The 18,826-nt window shown below is 44.0% G+C and overlaps 1 protein-coding gene and 1 long non-coding RNA gene across 7 annotated transcripts in view; one reads left to right on the top strand and one right to left on the bottom strand.

Annotated features, from left to right (window-relative positions):
* The window catches only part of LOC103784216 (uncharacterized), an 84,797-nt gene extending 71,245 nt beyond the window's left edge, over window positions 1-13,552 (bottom strand). Inside the window, exon 1 of the long non-coding RNA XR_008625813.2 lies at window positions 13,418-13,552. This is a non-coding gene — a long non-coding RNA (uncharacterized LOC103784216). The remainder of the gene's footprint in view (window positions 1-13,417) is intronic.
* RSPH3 (radial spoke head 3) overlaps window positions 13,448-18,826 on the top strand; it is a 112,215-nt gene continuing 106,836 nt past the window's right edge. For all 6 annotated transcript variants that reach the window (XR_008625811.2, XR_008625809.2, XR_008625808.2 and 3 more), the window contains exon 1: window positions 13,448-14,375. Coding sequence is in view for 2 of the 6 variants with exons in the window: in XM_003807388.6 (XP_003807436.3) it covers window positions 13,834-14,375 (542 nt within the window). In the remaining 4 variants the exon portion in view is untranslated. The remainder of the gene's footprint in view (window positions 14,376-18,826) is intronic.

Genomic DNA, 18,826 nt, shown 5'->3' with positions numbered 1-18,826 from the left:
CTTAGACCTTTTACTATTCTTTCCTAGTTAAAAGTCAGAGAAATCAGGTAACCATTGAAGTCTTAAAGATGCAGACAAAGCTGGGCACAGTGGCTCACGCCTGTAATCCCAGCACTTTGGGAGACAAAGGCGGAAGGATTACTTGAGTCCAGGATTTCAAGAGCAGACCCAGGGCAACAAAGCCAGACTGTCTCAAAAAAAAAAAAAAAAAAAAAGACATAGAAAACATGTGAAGCTCTTGGTGATGCTAATGATGAATACGATGCACTACACAGCTCTGGTTTTGAGAAAGGGGAAGTGTTTGGTTCTTCTCAGCATTGGCTCTCAACCATGTAAATAGTTTGGCCAATATTAACAGACCCTGGAGCCAAATCAGTTTCATGTGGTCATCAATCATGACATTTCTTCTGAAACATGAGGTAAAGCATGTGATGCAAGAAATCCACTTTCCGGGAAATGACGGAGACCTTAAGAGGAGCAGCTCAAGGAGGTTCTTGCAGGCCAAACCGCAGCCCGTGGCCACAGAACTGACCAGACCACATGGAGGCCAATCAAATACCTGTGTGTGGGTCCAGCATGAACAATGCTGGTCTTAAAGTGGATCATGATCTCCTCATTACTGAGATCTTCATTTTGACCGCTCTTTTGAGTAGCAGATCTTTGAGATGTGTTAATGAAGGGACGGGAAGGTCTATGGTACCAGGCCTTGCAAATCTGAAAGTATATGCTGTTGCCTTGAAAGACAACAGACTTACTTGGGCATGAGGTTGTTCCCAACATTTCCCCCTGAAAACTCCACTACGTGTGGTTTCATTGTCTTCTGATCTTGGGTGTTGCAAAAAATAAAAAAATTAAAAAATTTTTTTAAAAAAGCCTATGGCCAGAGAGATTTTTGTTCCTGCATAGGAAACTTACTTTTTTCTATCTGAATGCTCATATGGTCTATTTCTTATATCTTTGTAATGTGAAAATGTTGTCATTCTTTTTTCTTGGAATGCAGTGGATTCTTTTTTTTTTTTTTTTTTTTGAGATGGAGTCTCGCTCTGTTACCCAGGCTGGAGTGCAGTGGTGCAATCTCGGCTCACTGCAACCTCCACCACGTGGGTTCGAGCAATTCTCTCCTGCCTCAGCCTCTCATGCAGCTGGGATTACAGGCACACGGCACCACACCTAGCTAATTTTTGTATTTTTAGTAGAGACAGGGTTTCTCCATGTTGGCCAGGCTGGTCTCGAACTCCTGACCTCAAGCAATCTGCCTGCCTCGGCCTCCCAAAGTGTTGGGATTACAGGCATGAGCCCCTGCACCCAGCCCTGTGGTGGATTCTTTTGATCTTCATCTTCAAGTTCTTTTCAGCACAAGAAACACTTGTTTAATTAGGTCTTTGGTTGTTGCTTCTATTTTCCCATAGGAATACCTAAGATTCTTGCGTTGAATCATTCTTCCCTCCCCTAGATAGCTCTCATCTCCCACACTCGGCCAATATTTTTAATCCTTTTCTCTGCATTCTGGCAACATACGTTAGGTGGTTCTTCACATCCCTCATTTGACATTCAACAGCATTCTCTCTATGTGGATGTGAATGCTATTATTCATCTTTAATTGCTTTTTAATCACTTATCTCTTGATATTCCCTGCCTCATACTCTGATTCAGACACACTGAACTTCTCTCAATTCCTCAACAATCTAGGGTTTTGTTTTTGTATTTGTTTTTGGAGACAGGGTCTCCCTCTGTTACCCAGGCTGGAGTGCAGCGACATGGTCACAGCACACTGCAGCCTCTACCTCCCAGATTCAATCGATCCTCTGGCCTCAGCCTCCCAAGCAGCTGGGACTACAGCTGCGTGTCACCACACTCAGCTAATTTTTGTATTTTTTTGTAAAGATGGGGTTTCACCATGTTGCCCAGTCTGGTCTCAAACTTCTGGGCTCAAGCAATTCTCCTGCCTTGGCCTCCCAATGTGCTGGGATTACAGGCATGAGCCACTGGGCCTGGACAACATCTTGGGTTTTTTCTCACCTGTAGGGCTTCACACACGGCATTCTTTGGTCATAAACACTCTCCACCACCATGTCATTTCATTTGGCAAACTCCTACATCTTCATATGCTCTGAGCTCCAGCTTTCATGTAGGAAGCTTGCCACGACCGCCAAGGATGGCTCGGAGTCCTCGTGCTTCTATTGTGCCCTGCCAACCCTATTATCACACATTTCACACTGAATTGGAAATGCCAGTTCCCTTGTCTGGTACCTCACTAGATTCTGAGAGGACAAGAACCATGGCAATTTTATTCATCATTATATCCTCAGCCCCGAGCGCCATTGCTGGCATGTGGTAAGCATTAAAAAATATTTTTGCCTATAATATCAGTCTTTTTCAATCACATCCGTCTTTTTGCATCTTAAGAATTCTCTGCATGGTTTTATTCAAAGGTGGTACCAAACAGCATCTTTAGGGATACCAATGAGTTTCATTTTTAGAGCTCTGTCTTCCTCTGATTATTCAAATGTGTGTTCCCTTCCTCCTACTTGACAGCATTTTTTCACAGATTTTATGTTTCTCCTCACCTCCTCCTCCAATGAATAGAACAGATCCAGACCTGGTGCCCACCAACAGACACACATCATATTGTCCTCGGCCTCACTTTCTATCTACCTGGGTGCCTGTCAATCTCCTCTTCAAGCTAAAAAACAGACTGCAATGTCCAGCTCCCAGCTCCCTCCCATTTCCAGCTACTGTGCTCCTCTAGACAGAAATGGGACATGCCCTGTCCTACTGCCATGGGTATTTAGTTAGAATTGGAAGAAATTCCAACTTCAGTCAATGCCACTTTAAACCAGGAGTCCCCAGCCCTGTCATTTTAAATGAATCCCAGGGACAATGACGTAATTTTGATAATTTTGGCAGGTGTTCTTAGAACACACTTTAGAAGTCTTATTTATGTCCTATATATTAGAGTTTCATCTTAAACCAGCCTTGTATAGAAAATTTTGTAATCCTGTTAATGTCTTTGTTTTCTGCCTCTATAATTAAGAACTTACCTTTGACGTTTGGAGCACTGACCCTGTTTCTCTGGAGTCTTTTCCTCCTGAATGGGCCACTCCCAGCTTTTTCTTGAATAAACTTTTTTTTTGTTGTTTTTTGAGACAGAGTCTCGCTCTGTTGCCCAGGCTGGAGTGCAATGGCGAGATCTGAGCTCACTGCAAGCTCTGCCTCCCGGGTGCACACCATTCTCCTGCCTCAGCCTCCTGAGTAGCTGGGACTACAGGCACCCGCCACCATGCCTGGCTAATTTTTAAACTATTTAAAACTGGAAAAAAAATTAAAATAGAAAAATTAGCTGGGCATAGTGGCAACTACCTGTAGTCTCAGCTATTCTGGAGGCTGAGGCCGGTGGATGGCTTGATCCCAGGAGGTTAAGACTGCAGTGAGTCATGATTTTGCATCACTACACTCCAGCCTGGGTGACAGAGTGAGACCCTGTCAGGAAGGGAAGGGAAGAAGAAGGGAAGGGAAGAAGAAGGGAAGGGAAAAAGAAAGAGAGAAAAAAGAAAGAAACGAAACGAAAGAAAGAGAGAGCGAGAGGGAGGGAGGGAGGGAGGGAAGGAAGGAAGGAAGGAAGGAAGGAGGGAAGGAGGGAAGGAAGGAAGGAAGGCAGGCAGGCAGGAAGGCGGGCAGGCGGGCGGTCGGGCAAAGACATGCAGACTCCAGGATATTAAACTGTTTCAGAGCATATGAGTTTTATTTTTCAAAACTGGAAGGTCAGCATTAACTGACAATGGCTCTCATAAATTCAAAATTCTTATTCTCTTCATCAAAATCAAGGTAATTCTACGTCTACTTCTCCAGCCCCAGCTTCTCACCTTCTCAAGCTATAGGATGTTGTCATGCAGGTGCCCTACAATCACAATATCAAAATGTTCCCCACAAGGTAGAGGAAGTAAGTTTGGGCCAAAGAGAATAAAGGCATCAGATAGAAGCAAAGGGGAATGAAGGGTACACATGCTGCCGTCATTCCAATCTCTGATTCCAGCAATGCCTAAAGCCCACCCACAATGCTGCCATCCCTGAAGGCACAGGAACCACCCCATAAACTTCAAAACATGCCCTTTTGCCAAGCAAATTCAAATTGGATTTCTCCCTTACGCAACCGGGGGTTCTCACTAATACAGCTGCTTTACATAATACCTATATTGCTGTAAAGTTCGGTATAAATAATTTTTATAAAATTTTTAAAATCTTATATTTACATAGCACTTCATAATTTTCTAAATTGTTACACACATTATCTCTTTTGGTATGCAAAAATAATTGCTTGAGATGGCCAGAACAGCATTTACTATCTATCGTTTTAAAATAACAACAACAAAATAAGACAAAGAATAATTTAAATCTTGCATGAGGTCACATAGCTAGTGAGAACAAAACAGGAGATGAACTCGAAGCTTCTGACTCCAAATCCAATACTCTACACCCAGAACTCTGGTCTTCTGATCGCTAGCCCAGTGCTCCACGCACCACTTGACGGCCATGCACATTTGTTAAACATACTAGAGACTGTCTTTTGAAAGGAAACCTCTCCACCATGTAAGTAACTGCCTTCTAGTTAGCTACTTCGTTTCGCTTTTGTTTTTGTTTTTGTTTTGAGACTGGGTCTCTTTCTGTCTGTCGCCCAGGCTGGAGTGCAATGGCGCAATCTTGGCTCACTGCAACCTCTGCCTCCTGGGTTCAAGGAATTCTACCGCCTCAGCCTCCCGAATAGCTGGGATTACAGGTGCCTGCCACCATGTCTGTCTAATTTTTGTACTTTTGTAGAGATGGTGTTTCACCATGTTGGCAAGGCTGGTCTTGAACTCCTGACCTCAGGTGATCTGCCTGCCTCAGCCTCCCAAAGTGCTAGGATTACAGGCATAAGTTACCGCGCCGGGCCAAGTTGGCCTACTTTGTAAATGTGATTTTTAAAAATAATATTTCCCTAATACAGGGTATACCTGGGCTGCAATTATTTCGCTTACTAGAAGCTAATGAAGAATTAGTGACACCTTGTGGCAAAAGCTTATTAATTCATGTTCTACTGCTACCCATTTGCAGAGATGTCCAAAGGCTTCATGCACTTCACTAAGAAGTTAAGACAAGAGCAAAATTTTGGAAAGAATAACCTAGGGTTGCAATTCTGCCTCTGTAACTAGATTCTCTCTTCAATCACTCTACATGGGCTTCAGTTCCCTCCTCTTCACAGAATCTGTGTGACTGTCAAGTTTACAGATGACTTCCAGGTTGGCAAACTCAATGATTACTTCTCAAGTCTCATCTTTCTCAACCTCTCAGTGGTATCTGACCAGGTTGAACACACTGTTCCTAAAACCCTTGGATTTGGCAAAATCAGTTTCCCTTCTCCTTTAAAATGTTTTAAAGCCATCTAAGTGCTCACGAGTACCAAATTTATATCTCTAGTTCCACTGAACTTCAGATTCGCATCTCTAACCTGCCAATGTGACGTATGTATTTGGATATCCAATAGCATCTGTCCAAAACAAAACTCTTGGTTTCCTACTCTTTCCAACAATTGACTGCATCGCAGTAAATAACATGATCATCCTGTCAGTTTAGTAAAGCCAAAATCTTAGCAGTCATTCTGTAGTCCTCCACTACTTACTATTAGTAAGTGGCAGTGAGGAGTAGAGGAATAAAGGGACTTAGTTCATTCTCTGAAAGCTCCCAAATGCACCTCTTCTCTCCATTTTCCCTACTATCACCCTAATTCAAGCCAGAGCCTCTCATTAACCTACTCAGCACCTTCCTAACTAGTAACTTAATCTTCACCTCTTACAATCCATTCTTCACATAGCAATCAGTGATCTTTTTTAAATATAACTCAGATGATATCCTTTCTTAAAACCCTTGAATGGCTCCCCATAATCCCAACTCCTCCTCCATTCTACAAAGCCCTCCAATTTGCCCCCAGCTTCCTCAAAATGCTCTAAAAGCTCACGTCTAACCACTCTTCCCCGTCATTCCATGTTCTAGCCACACTGGCCTTCCTTTTGCTCCTTAAACATACAAGCTTGTTCCTTCCTTAGGAACAGTGCACTAGCCACCGCCCTCTGTCTGGGCGGCTCCCCCAGAACTTCATGTGGTTCGCTGCTTCTTATGTCACAAGGTCTCTAGTTAGATGTTACCTTCTCAGTCCTTTTCTGCTACTTAACTGAAGGCAGCCACTCATGCCCCCCACCACCACCACAAACTTTTTGTTTTGTTTTCACCAAAGCTTTTATCATTTCATGAAATTTTCTTTTTTTCTTTTTTGATCTATTTGCCTATTATCTACTTCCCTACAGTAGGACAAAAGCTTCATCTATCCGAAGCTCTTATAATACTGCTCAGTACAAGGAAGGTGCTTAGTGTCTGTTGAATAATGAACTATATATAGTAAGTTCTCCCTTGAATTCTCTTACTGATGTGGTTTGGATCTGTATCCCCACCCAAATCTCATGCCAAAGTGTAATTCCCAATGTTGGATGTGGGCCTGGTGGGAGGTGATTGCATCATGGAGGTGTTTTTCATGAATGGTTTACTGCCATCTACTTGATACTGTCCTCAGGATAGTGAATGAGTTCTTGCGAGATCTGGATTTTTTAATTTTGTTTTGTTTTGTTTTCTTTGAAGCAGAGCCTCACTCTGTCGCCCAGGCTGGAGTGCAGTGGCGTGATCTCGGTTCACTGCAACCTCTGCCTCCCAGGTTCAAGTGATTCTCCTGCTTCAGCCTCCCAAGTACCTGGGATTACAGGCACACACCATCATGCCCGGCTAATTTTTGTATTTTTAGTAGAGACAGGGTTTCACCATGTTGGCCAGGCTGGTTTCGAACTCCTGACCTCAGGGGATCTTCCCACCTCAGCCTCCCAAAGTGCTGGGATTACAGGTGTGAGCCACTGCGCCCGGCCAAGATCTGATTGTTCAAAGGCATGGAGCACCTCCCCTTCTCCCTCTTGCTCCTGCTCCTGCCATGTAAGACACCTCACTTCTCCTTTGCCTTCCACTATGACTGCGAGCTTCCTGAGGCCTCTCCAGAAATAGATGCCGCCATACTTCCTGTACAGCCCACAGAACCATAAGCCAATTAAACAGCTTTTCTTTATAAATTACTCAGCCTCTGGTATTTCTTTATAGCAATGTGATAACAGACTAATACATTTACCTACACTTAAAAACATTTCTGAAACCATAGCCTTTCACTCACTTTTTGCACACTTAAATGGAAAATATGCTGCTGCTTCTTTTCTTGGATAAATTGTATACCCCCGCTATTCACTCATTCAAAAAACTATTATAACCAAACATTAAGTAATATAGTAGGACTACAAATACAAATGGAACATGATCCCTACCCTCAAGGAAATCATGGCCTAGTGGAAGCAAACATGTTAGCAAATCATTATAAAAGCCATGTGGCAAGTAAAAGATGGCGTTGTGGCTGCAAACTATATGAACCCAAGTTAGAGGCATCAGAAATGGCCTCCTGGCCGGGTGCTGTGGCTCACGCCTGTAATCCCAGCACTTTGGGAGGCCGAGGCGGGTGGATCACCTGAGGTCGGGAGTTCGAGATCAGCCTGACCAACACGGAGAAATCCTGTCTCTACTAAAAATACAAAATTAGCCAGGTGTGGTGGCGCATGCCCGTAATCCCAGCTACTTGGGAGGCTGAGACAGGAGAATTGCTTGAACCTGGGAGGCAGAGGTTGCAGTGAGCCGAGATAGCACCACTGCACTCCAACCTGGGCAACAAGAAGTGAAACTCTGTCTCAAAAAAAAAAAGAAATGCCTTCCTGGAGAAAGCAACAGGAGCTGAGGTTTAAAAGAGGAGTAGAAAAAAAATCCAGGAAAAGAGACAAGGAAAAATCATAAAGCACAAACACAGTGTGGAAATATGATAGTTCATGCAGTGGGACTGCAAGCGCTCAGCTCTGCTGAGAAAAAAAGTACAAGACAGAAATCAGTGAGATGTGAAATTCAAAAAATACGCAGTAACCAGGTAGTGGCAGGCTTATAGCATAGTTTAAGAAACTTGAACTCATTAGGCAGTGGGTTATGGAGCAAGCATGATCAAGGATCACTTTCTGTTCGATTATTGTTTGGTTCCATAGACGATTTAATTTAGACTACATGAGGTCAGAATGATGAGGTCAAAGGCTGGTAGGAATAGGAAGGATACAAAAAAGAGGATCCAGAAGCAAGAAACACCGAGGAAGTAAAATGGACAGGACTTGGTGATTATTGGGATATGGAGAATGAGGGGAGGGGGAACAAGCAAAAGGGGCAAGAAATGGGGGATCTGGGAGTGAGAGGACAATGAACATCATAAGCTGATGCTTTCTTACTTAAGTTCTAGAGTCCAGCAGTCAAGGGCTTAAGTCTTGGTCCTGTCACTTGCTTGCTATATGACTTTGGTAAGTTATTTTAACTTCTCTCAATTTCAGTTCCTTGCAAATTAAATGGGAATAATATCAGAATCTACCTCATTGTTGGACTGGGATTGTTATAATAACTAAATGAAATCAGGTATGTAAACTGCTTAGCTTACTGCCTGCCATACATCAGAAACACCTATTGATTAATGAATTTTTAAATGATTATCTGACTATGTCTGTGGTCATAGATCTACCTTTTCTCTTCTTACTATAGACGAATTGTCCATGTTTCTAGGCAAGGCCAATCCCTCAACTTATGCACAAAAGCCTATTCCTTTTTGCCAACATCATTCCACCAATTCTTCCCTCCGTCCCACACCATCCATTCCACCCTCTCTCCTGAATCACTTCTAGAAGCACATACACATACGGTCAATTCTACCATTAAAAAATATTGAACCTTTTCTTGACTCAATTTCCCTTTAACTACCAGCCCATTTGTTTTTTCTTTCCTTGAGTCATAAATCGCTCTTCTGTCACTCTCTTCAGGATCCATTATAACTGAACTCTTCTACTTCATGAAAGTTGCCTTTTTTCAGATCACCAGAGACCTCTATGTTGCTAGATCCAATGTTCTTATCTTGCTTAGCACATGTATAGCATTACATACAGCTGATTACTCCCTTCTCCTTGAAACACTTTCATTACTTAACTCCCAGGTGACCAGGCTTTCCGCATTTTCTACCATTTTGTTGGCCCTCTTTTGCAGTCTCCTTTGCTGATAATTCCTCATCTTTCCAAACTCTAAATATTGGAACACTCAAGGCCTTATCTCTCTACACTCCCTTGGTAATCTTATCAAGTCTCATGGCTGTTGATTCAAAATTCCATTTCTGTAGCCCAGACCAATCTCCTGAAACTCTAGACTCCCATGTCCAACTGTCTACTCAACATCTCCACTTGGATGACTAACATGCCTTCCAAGCTTGATGTGCCCCAGACCAAGCTGCTAATGCTCACTCCAATAATGGATCCTCCCCAGCGTTCCCTCTATCACTAAATGGCAACTCCATTCTTCCAGATACTCTAGTCAACAACTTTATCATGGCCTCTAGCTGTAATTGAATAGTTTAAATTAAACCAGTCCTCTCATGGGAATAAGCATAAAAGCTGAACATTTAAAAAAGCACACATAACAAAAACTACACAGGCTGTTTGAAGACACTGGAGAGCAACCAAGATGGTCAAGACATGAGAGACTGGGATCCCAGAAGACAGATGCATAAAGTGATACAGAACTTCTCCATTACTTTTTCTGATTGGGTCATTTGCTGAGTTTTGTGCAGGGCATTTATGGTGAGCAGAAAGCAGTGACCTGGAGGTATCAGGGACCTTTCAGATATGGGGAGATAAAAAATTGGAGTTGAAAACTGCTGATAGGACTTGAAGGGACAAGATCCCAAAGAAAGGAGGATCATAGAGAAGCCAGTCTGACATTTAGTTTGGCTTTTATCCTTGAGGCATTTGCTGAATTCTAAGCTGTAAGGGCACTGGAAATCAAGAAACCAAACAGTTGCTAAATAGCTAAAATGCTAAGTGTACATTTCAACAGTCTCACAGAGCTGGGAGTACAAAAATTGGAGTTCAAGGTCACCCAAAGATGGGGACCTGTTAAATACCACAGATGTTCATGTTGAGAAAGAATAGAAAGGCCTAGCTCTGGGATAAGGCCAAACCAGAAAATGATCAGCCCTCACAAAGTCTGAATCCCCGATTAAAGGTCATCTGAGGCCAGGCGCAGGGGTTCACACCTGTAATCCCAGTACTTTAGGAGGCCAATGCAGGTGGATCACTTGAGGTCAGGAGTTCGAGACCAGCCTGATCAACATGGTGAAACCCAGTCTCTACTAAAAAAATACAAAATTGGCCGGGCATGGTGGTGCACACCTGTAATCCCAGCTACCTGGGAGGTGAGACAGGAGAATTGCTTGAACCCGGGAGGTGGAGGCCGCAGTGAGCCACGACAGTGCCATTGTACTCCAGCCTGGGCAACAAGAGCAAAACTCCGCCTCAAAAAAAAAAAAAAAAAAAGTCATCCATTCCTACTCTAATTGCTTGCCAGAATAAAATTAAATCCTTTCTGGAGAAAGACAACATCAGCCACAGTCTCTATGCAATTTATTTATTTATTTTTTATTTATTTATTTAGTTTTTTTTTTGCCAGAGCCTCTATGTGATTTTTTTCCTACACAATGTCTAACATTTAATCAGAAACCTTAGGTTCATCTCTTATGCCTTTCTTTCTCTCGTGCACCACGTCACATCCAATCTGTTCTACCTTCAAAACTGAGCTGGGATCTTCCCACCACTTTTGGCCCAGATCCAGAACCAAGCTCCACTGAAAGCAAGGCAGTCTGTCCCCCAACATGGCCTCGGCACTGACTCACTGCATCTCTCGGGCCCGAGCACCACACCTACACCAGATCCAAGCCACCCTCTCACCAGCCTTATTGGGAGCAGCTTCCTATCTGGTCTCTCTGCTTCTGCCTTTGCCCTACTTCAGTCTATTCTCAACCAAACAACTAGAAAAAACAAATTTTTTTAATCAAACTATGTCAAGCTTCTACTCAAAACCCTTTAGGGACTTTTAACCCTAGAGTAAAACCTAAAGTCCTTTCACTGACCTACAACAAGGCGCACGGCCCAGCCTCTGACTTCATCTCCGAATGCTCCTCCTTGTGCTCACTCTGCTCCACTCACTCTTACTCCCATCCCCAACACGACTTCCTGCCTTAGAACGAGGAATTGACTGCTTCCTTGACCTGGAATGCTGTGACAATTAGTCACAAGTCTCAAGTTTCATTTCTTCACCTCCTTCAAGTCTTTACTCAAATGTCACCTTCTCAATGAAGCCTTCTCTGACCACTATAAAATTGATAGGTCTCCCATGCCCCTAGCACCTAGCCTTATTTCCTGCTTTATTTCGAATTAGCTATTATAATTATGTAACACCCATAATGTACTCACTTTTCTTGTTTGTATGACTCCTCCACTAGAATATAAATTCTGTCAAGGCAGGAGTTTTAATCTGTTGTTTGTTTTTGTTTTTCACTGCTATATCCCCACTAACACCAGGGGAGTGGGGACGAGGGACAAGAAAACAACAATGCTTGGCACATACTAGATACGCATAACTATTTGTGGAATGAATCTTTCAGTTTCAGATCATCCAAGAGTTGTCTACAAAATAGTCAGATATCCAGGACTGTCACCTGAGGGAGAAGTCTAGGTTAGAGATACATCCTTTGCTACCCTGAGTATATAGGTGGTACTAGAAATTACAGACGTGAAATGGGACTGCCCTGGGAGAAAGTACAAGAAGAGAAACAGGCTGTGGATAAAAACTTGTACAGGCCAGGCACAGTGGCTCACGCCTGTAATCCCAACACTTTGGGAGGCTGAGGAGGGCAGATCACCAGGTCAAGAGAACAAGACCATCCTGGCCAACATGGTGAAACCCCGCCTCTACTAAAAATACAAAAATTAGCTGGACGGGGTGGCACACGCCTGTAGTCCCAGCTACTCAGGAGGCTGAGGCAGGAGAACCACTTGAACCGGGGAGGCGGAGGTTGCAGTGAGCCAAGATCGCGCCACTGCACTCCAGCCTGGCCACAAAGCGAGACTCCATCTAAAAAAAAAAAGAAAGAAACTTGTACAAGAACCTATAGTGGCTATCAATTTCTTTATAAAGCCCACTGTGGCTGGTATAGCACTATTGGTTACCCACTTAATACCCACTCAATTGTGCCCCAACATCCTCCTAACAGAATTTGTTCTCCTCCTCCCTGGCCAAGTGTTTCTTGGAGGCCTAGAAAGACCGGTTACCTGGTCTAATCCAAATATGGTGGTCTTATATAGATCCTAAGCTTAAATCAATATGATGTAATTCTGGTCAGTTGGGAGTTTAGGAGGGGGTTTTGCTCTCCCAATAAAGACAAAAGAGCAGATACTTCTATTACTACTTTGTTGAAGCCAACAACCCAGGTGACAGAGTGGAAAGGTAGGGGAAAAAACGTGCTGTTGATAATGTGCTGAGCCCCCAAGTTACCCTCCAGGTTAATCAACCTGGGGAGTGTAAAATAATGAATTCCTTATTATTTCAGCCACTTGGAATTGGTTTTTTGTTACTTGAGGGAAAAAATATTCTAATTAATATGCTAGTGTTTACTGTTTCCACGATGTGGTGTCAGCCTGTCTATAGATATTTCTACAACTCATCTACACAAACCTTGCTTACAGTTTTCCAAATGCACCTTGGGCTTCTTGAGCCTTTGATCAAGCCATTCCGAATGCACTTCCCCCAAGAGGCTGGCCAGTTAAAATACTATCATTCATCAAACACAATTTAAATGTCACTTTCTCCTCTAGCCCTTTCAGAAATTACCTCAAAATTAAATGATCAGACCTAAAATATTTTGGGAGTGTTTTCACCTCTAGAATTTACCATACACCTTTATGCTAGTGTTACTTATAGAATGCCTACATCTGCTTTAGGTCATACACTTCAAAGCACAGAACGGTCCAGATCTTAATAAAGGCTTGCCATTTACCAGGCACAGCTCTAAGTATTAACGGTTTTAATCCTCAAGACAAAACCTAAAGAGATAAATTCTTCTATTGCCACTTTGTGGATTAGGAAAATGAAGCACAAAAACATTTAACTTGCCTGAGGTTTCGGAGCTAGTTCGTTCTAGAACCTGGATTCAAATCAAGACAGCAATTAGCTGAATGAAGGTGTAACTGCAAATGCAAATAACTCATCACAAGGGATACACATTCACTCATACAAGATAGAAGATTTTTAACGTTGCTGGTACTAAAACCAAAGCGTCTGCGTTTTTAAGCGCAGCCCCACCCCGCAATACTAGAGACATTCTTTAAAGCTGGAAGCCTGATAGATTAAGGGGAACTATGCCTTTGTATTTTTTAAGACTCAATAAATTGCTCACTTCTTTCCCAAAATGAGGTGTCTGTGGGGGAGGCCCCTGTCGCTCCGTGTGCCAAGGGTCCTCCGATTGCTAGCACACAGCGGTGAGCAGAGAAGGTAGGTGAGGAACTGCACTGACTCAGCTGCAGAGGGCGGCGGCAGCCCGCCCCTGGGGCGGGAGAAGGGCAGGAGCCGGGAGACACCAGGAAGCTCTTCCCCGCCCGGGCACGTAACAGAGCTGGGAGCCTGGCTGCCAGGGGCGTGTTATCGCGGGGGCAGCCTGGGAGCGCTGCTGCGCCGCGGCAGGAGAAACAGCCGAGGACACCCTGGAAGAGCAGGAGCACGTGGGCCTGCGAGAATGGCGCCAACACCAGCCCTGCAAAGCCACATTCCAAAGCCGGGCCAAGGACAGCCACCGTTGCCCCGCAGGCCTCAAGGATGACGGTCAGGCCAGCCAAGGCTGCCTCCCTAGCCAGGAACCTCGCAAAGCGCAGGCGCACCTACCTGGGTGGCGCGGCTGGGCGGAGTCAAGAGCCGGAAGTCCCTTGTGCCGCAGTCCTTCCCGGGAAACCCGGGGACCGGAACTACCCGGAGTTCCGGCCCCCAGACAGAACCCTGGGTTGCTGGGCAACCGATGCGGCCCCCGCAGCTGGTCTCTGTGGTGCTGGGAGCGAGCCCAGTATAGCTCCCACCTCCTGCGCTGGTAACCTCCCGTCCCGCCCGCCTCCCTTGTTGTCGCCTCTCCTCGCGTCGCGGAATCCTTGCCCTTGGCACTACTTACTTCTCTCCGGGTCCCACAACACCTTAGCGCCCACCTGCTTCAAAGCCAAGCTCCACCGAAAGCGAGGCAGTCAGCCCCCGGACATGGCCTCGGCGCTGACTGATCGCACCTCTCGGGCCCCGAGCACCTACACCTACACCAGCCGGCCCCGAGCACTGCCCTGCCAGCGCAGCCGTTACCGGGACAGCCTGACGCAGCCGTGAGTGACCAAGCCAGCCCCTGTGTGGTCCATACTTGCACCCCATCCCCAGGCCGGGGTCTGGCCCCTTCGCCCTGGCAAAAAAGCTGCTTATGCTGTCTTCCCTTATGCTGTCTGCCGAAATAAAAGTTCTGCCCTAAGGAATCTCCCGTGGTGTGGAGGAGTGAAGCAGGAAGGGGCATGGGTTGGGCATCAGTTAACTTTTAGTGATATGCGTTGCTGCCATGGTCCTTAACATGTACACGAATTGGCTTATTTCACAAAGTTTGAATTGTACCAGTGTGTATTGAGGGCCAGCTACGTGCTGAGCACCTTACTGGGGGCATTCAAATACGTTTTCTCAGTTAATCCACAGTGCTGTGAAGTTGGTTTTATAACTCCATTATGCAGATGAGGAGACCGTGGTGCAAAGATATCCAACAGTAGCATATCCAAAATGGGAGCCGAGTAAATCTCTTCGGCAGGCTTTGAGCAGGAGTAAGATTATTCTTCCATGCAGGACCACAGATTGGTTTTTTGTGGTTGTGGTGGTGGTGGTGGTTGCTGTTGTTGTTTTGAGACGGAGTTTCGCTCTTGTCGCCCAGGCTGGACTGCAATGACGCGATCTCCGCTCACTGCAACCTCCGCCCCCCTCCCCCCCTCCTCCCCGATCAAATGATTCTCCTGCCTCAGCCTCCCAAGTAGCTGGGACTACAGGCGCCCTCCACCACGCCCGGCTAATCTTTGTATTTTTAGTAGAGACAGGGTTTTGCCACGTTGGCCAGGCTGGTCTCAAACTCTTGGCCTCAAGTGATCCGCCCGCCTCGGCCTCCCAAAGTGCTGGGATTACAAGCGTGAGCCACCGCGCCCGGACGGCAGATTGTGTTTTTACATCGATGAACGGTTGCAAATATTCAAACATACATAGGAAAGAAAAAAAACAAAACATAAGCCTTTTTTTTTTCTTTTTTTTTTTTTTTTTTGAGACGGAGTCTCGCTCTGTCGCCCAGGCTGGAGTGCAGTGGCACGATCTCGGCTCACTGCAACCTCCACCTCCCGGGTTCACGCCATTCTCCTGCCTCAGCCTCCCAAGTAGCTGGGACTACAGGCGCCCGCCACCACGCCCGGCTCTTTTTTTTTTTTTTTTTTGTATTTTTTTAGTAGAGACGGGGTTTCACCATGTTAGCCAGGATACTCTCGATCTCCTGACCTCGTGATCCGCCCGCCTCGGCCTCCCAAAATGCTGGGATTACAGGCCTGAGCCACCACACCCAGCAAAAAAAAACATAAGCTCTTAAAGTTCTCTTAAAGTTAAATGGTTCTCTAAAGTTCTTTCCATAAGCCTCAAATGTTGAATTCAGCAGAACTTTATAGGAATGCAAGCTCCATGGATGCAGGAACTTTTGCATCTTTTGTTCACCTAGTACAATGCCTGGTACATAGTAAGCACTTAATACGAATTGCCAAACTGATGATTGAACATCAACAATGTAATTATTGATGCTTATTTCAAACGCTCTTTCTAAATTCATAATTATCTTGTTCTAACAAATTCTTTTTCTATAAGAGATGTCTATCACTGTAAGAAAACTAAAATAGAAAATTTAAATTTGAAGAGTGATCATTTATATTAGAAAAGGCTTCAATTTTAAAATTTTCTAATCCTTCCAAAAACACTTTCTGGTGCCTTTAAGTGGTTGCTTACAAATCATTACTATCCAATCAGACCAACAGATTAGAAACAAGAATCAATGGTGGTTCATTAGGAACAACTTTTCTGATAGTTGATTAGTATATTGAAGTAATCTATTGATTAGTTTATTAGTATATCTGAGTAATGCACAAGACAGAAAAATCTCAATTTTGAGGAAGTAGTATCTTACAAATCATAATCATTGATATCCTAATGGATAAAATACTGATATTTTATCCATAATTTGCTTATGGATAAGGATAATATTCTCCTCTGATATCCTTATGAATAAAATATTTTTTAAGTATTCAGGAGAGTAGCCGGGCATGGTGGCATGTGCCTGTAATCCCAGGTACTTGGGAGGCTGACGCAGGAAGATCACTTAAACCCGGAAGGCGGAGGTTGCAGTGAGCCAAGATCACGCCACTGCACTCCAGCCTGGGCAACAAAGCGAAACTCTGTCTCAAAAAAAAAAAAAAAAAGTGTTCAGGAGAGTACTTGTCTTAATCCATCTTATGTTGCTCTAACAGAGTATCGGAAACTGGATAGTCTATAAAGAGATGTATTTAGCTCACAGCTCTGCAGACTGAGAAGTACAAGAGCATGGTGCTGGCATCTGCTTGCCTTCTAGTGAGGGCTTTTCTTGTTGTTTCATAACATGATGGAGAAGGTCAAAGGGGAAGCAGATCCGTGGGAAGTGGCCAAACAGGAGGAAGTACCTCATTTTGTAGCAACTTGCTGTCTCTGGAACTAGTCCTGTGAGAACTTAATCCAGTCTCTTGAGAGTAAGAGTTCCCTCACTACTGCGAGAACTGGTGCCAAGCCATTCATGAGGGATCCACCCATGTTCCAAACACCTCCCACTAGGCCCCACTTCCCAACACTGCCATATTGGAAATTAAATTTCCATGTGAGTTTTAGTGGAGACGACAAACCATATCCAGACCACAGCAGTACTTTTAGTACTTGCTGGTGAGTAACTAAATGACCATATCCAAAAAGAGTATGCTTTTGTGTCAATCTGTCTCTATCCTAGAATGTCGTTTAGTTCTTTCCTGTTCAAAATTTTATGTTGAACTGGATAAATCTTCAGTTTTTCAGATGACACATGGCTGGAATGGATAACTAACTTATGACTGAAGGGAGTCAAGGTTCTAAATTATCTTGATTGGGTATATATAACTGGGCTGAAACCAAAAAATGAAACTTAATTGGAAAGCTGTGAAGTTTTACTTAGGTATGAGAAGTCAGTTACACAAATACAGAAATGGGAATATCTGATTTTTCCTTTGAAAGGGTCTAGAAATTTAACACAAGTCTAATGTGAATCAAGAACTTCCACCTTTTCATAGGATTATAAAGCTGAAAGAGAACATTTGAATACTAGTCTTCTCATTTACAAACAAGAGAATGTAATACATCTTTTATGTATTTCTTGGTAGTTGGGTGATCATAAATGCCATTAAATTCACCTTTAGGCATGTGTCAAAAGACAATTGTGATAATGACATCCCCTCATTTTACAAATCCTTTGGTAAAGGATATATAACCCTTCCAATAAAATAACATTTTTAATGCAAATGAATTAAAACCTTAGAACATACCTTTTTTTATTTTTATTTTTACTCAGATCAAATAAGGTTTAAAATCACTGTAGAGGGCAGAATAATGATTCCCCAAAGATGTCCTCTTCCTAGTCCCCAGAACCTGTGAACATGTTATGTGGTAAAAGGGACTTTGAGATGTGATTACATTAAGGATCTTGAGATGGGAGATCTTGAGATGGGAAATTAGCCTGGCTTATCCAGGTGGGCCCGGTAGAATCACAGTGGGGCCTTAAAAGTAAAAGAAGAAGGATGGGCACGGTGGCTCACGCCTGTAATCCCAGTACTTTGGGAGGCTAAGGTGGGCGGATCACGAGGTCAGGAGATCCAAACCATCCTGGCTAACACGGTGAAACCCCGTCTCTACTAAAAAAATACAAAAAAAAATGAGCCGGCTGTGGTGGCGGGCGCCTGTAGTCCCAGCTACTCGGGAGGCTGAGGCAGGAGAATGGCATGAACCCAGGAGGCGGAGCTTGCAGTGAGCCAAGATTGCACCTCTGCAGTCCAGCCTGGGTGACAGAGTGAGACTCTGTCTCAAAAAAAATAAAAATAAAAATAAAGTGAAAGAAGAAGGCACAGGAGTCTGAGTCATAGAAGGAGATGTGTCATTAGAAGCAAAGGTCAGAATCACACAAATGCTGACTGGAAGGCGACCACAAGCCAGGGAATGAGGGCAGTCTCTAGAGGCTGGAAAAGGCAAAGAAACATTCTCCCCAGGACCTCCAGGAGGAGTGCAGCCCTGTTGACACCCATTTTGGACATCTAAACTGCAGAATTCTGAGAATAAATGCGTTATTTTAAGCCAACTATGTAGTTAGTAGTACCATTTAATGAAATAGGAAACACTGAAGAAGTAATGAGTTGGAATGGGAGAGTGATAATTAGTTCAATTCTGAGGTTGCCTTCCAGGTAACATAGTGAGATGTCATTGGGCAACTGGATATGCCTAGAGTTGAGAGAAGAGTTCTCAGCTAAAAATAAAAATTGAGAGTTTTGGGTATATGGATTATAATTGAAGTCTTGAAGATGGATGAGGTCAACTAAGGATAAGAGAAGGCTGAGCCCGGAGGAAATCCTCCAGTATGGGAGGAACTGCAAACAAAGGCTAAGAAAAAGGTGTTAGAGAAGTAGTAGAAAAACAATCAGAAGATTATAGTGGTAACACAGAGGCCTAG

This window comes from Pan paniscus, chromosome 5, assembly GCF_029289425.2.
Source record: "Pan paniscus chromosome 5, NHGRI_mPanPan1-v2.0_pri, whole genome shotgun sequence".
NCBI classification, from domain to species: domain Eukaryota; kingdom Metazoa; phylum Chordata; class Mammalia; order Primates; family Hominidae; genus Pan; species Pan paniscus.
This window is presented reverse-complemented; position numbering and strand designations above follow the sequence as displayed.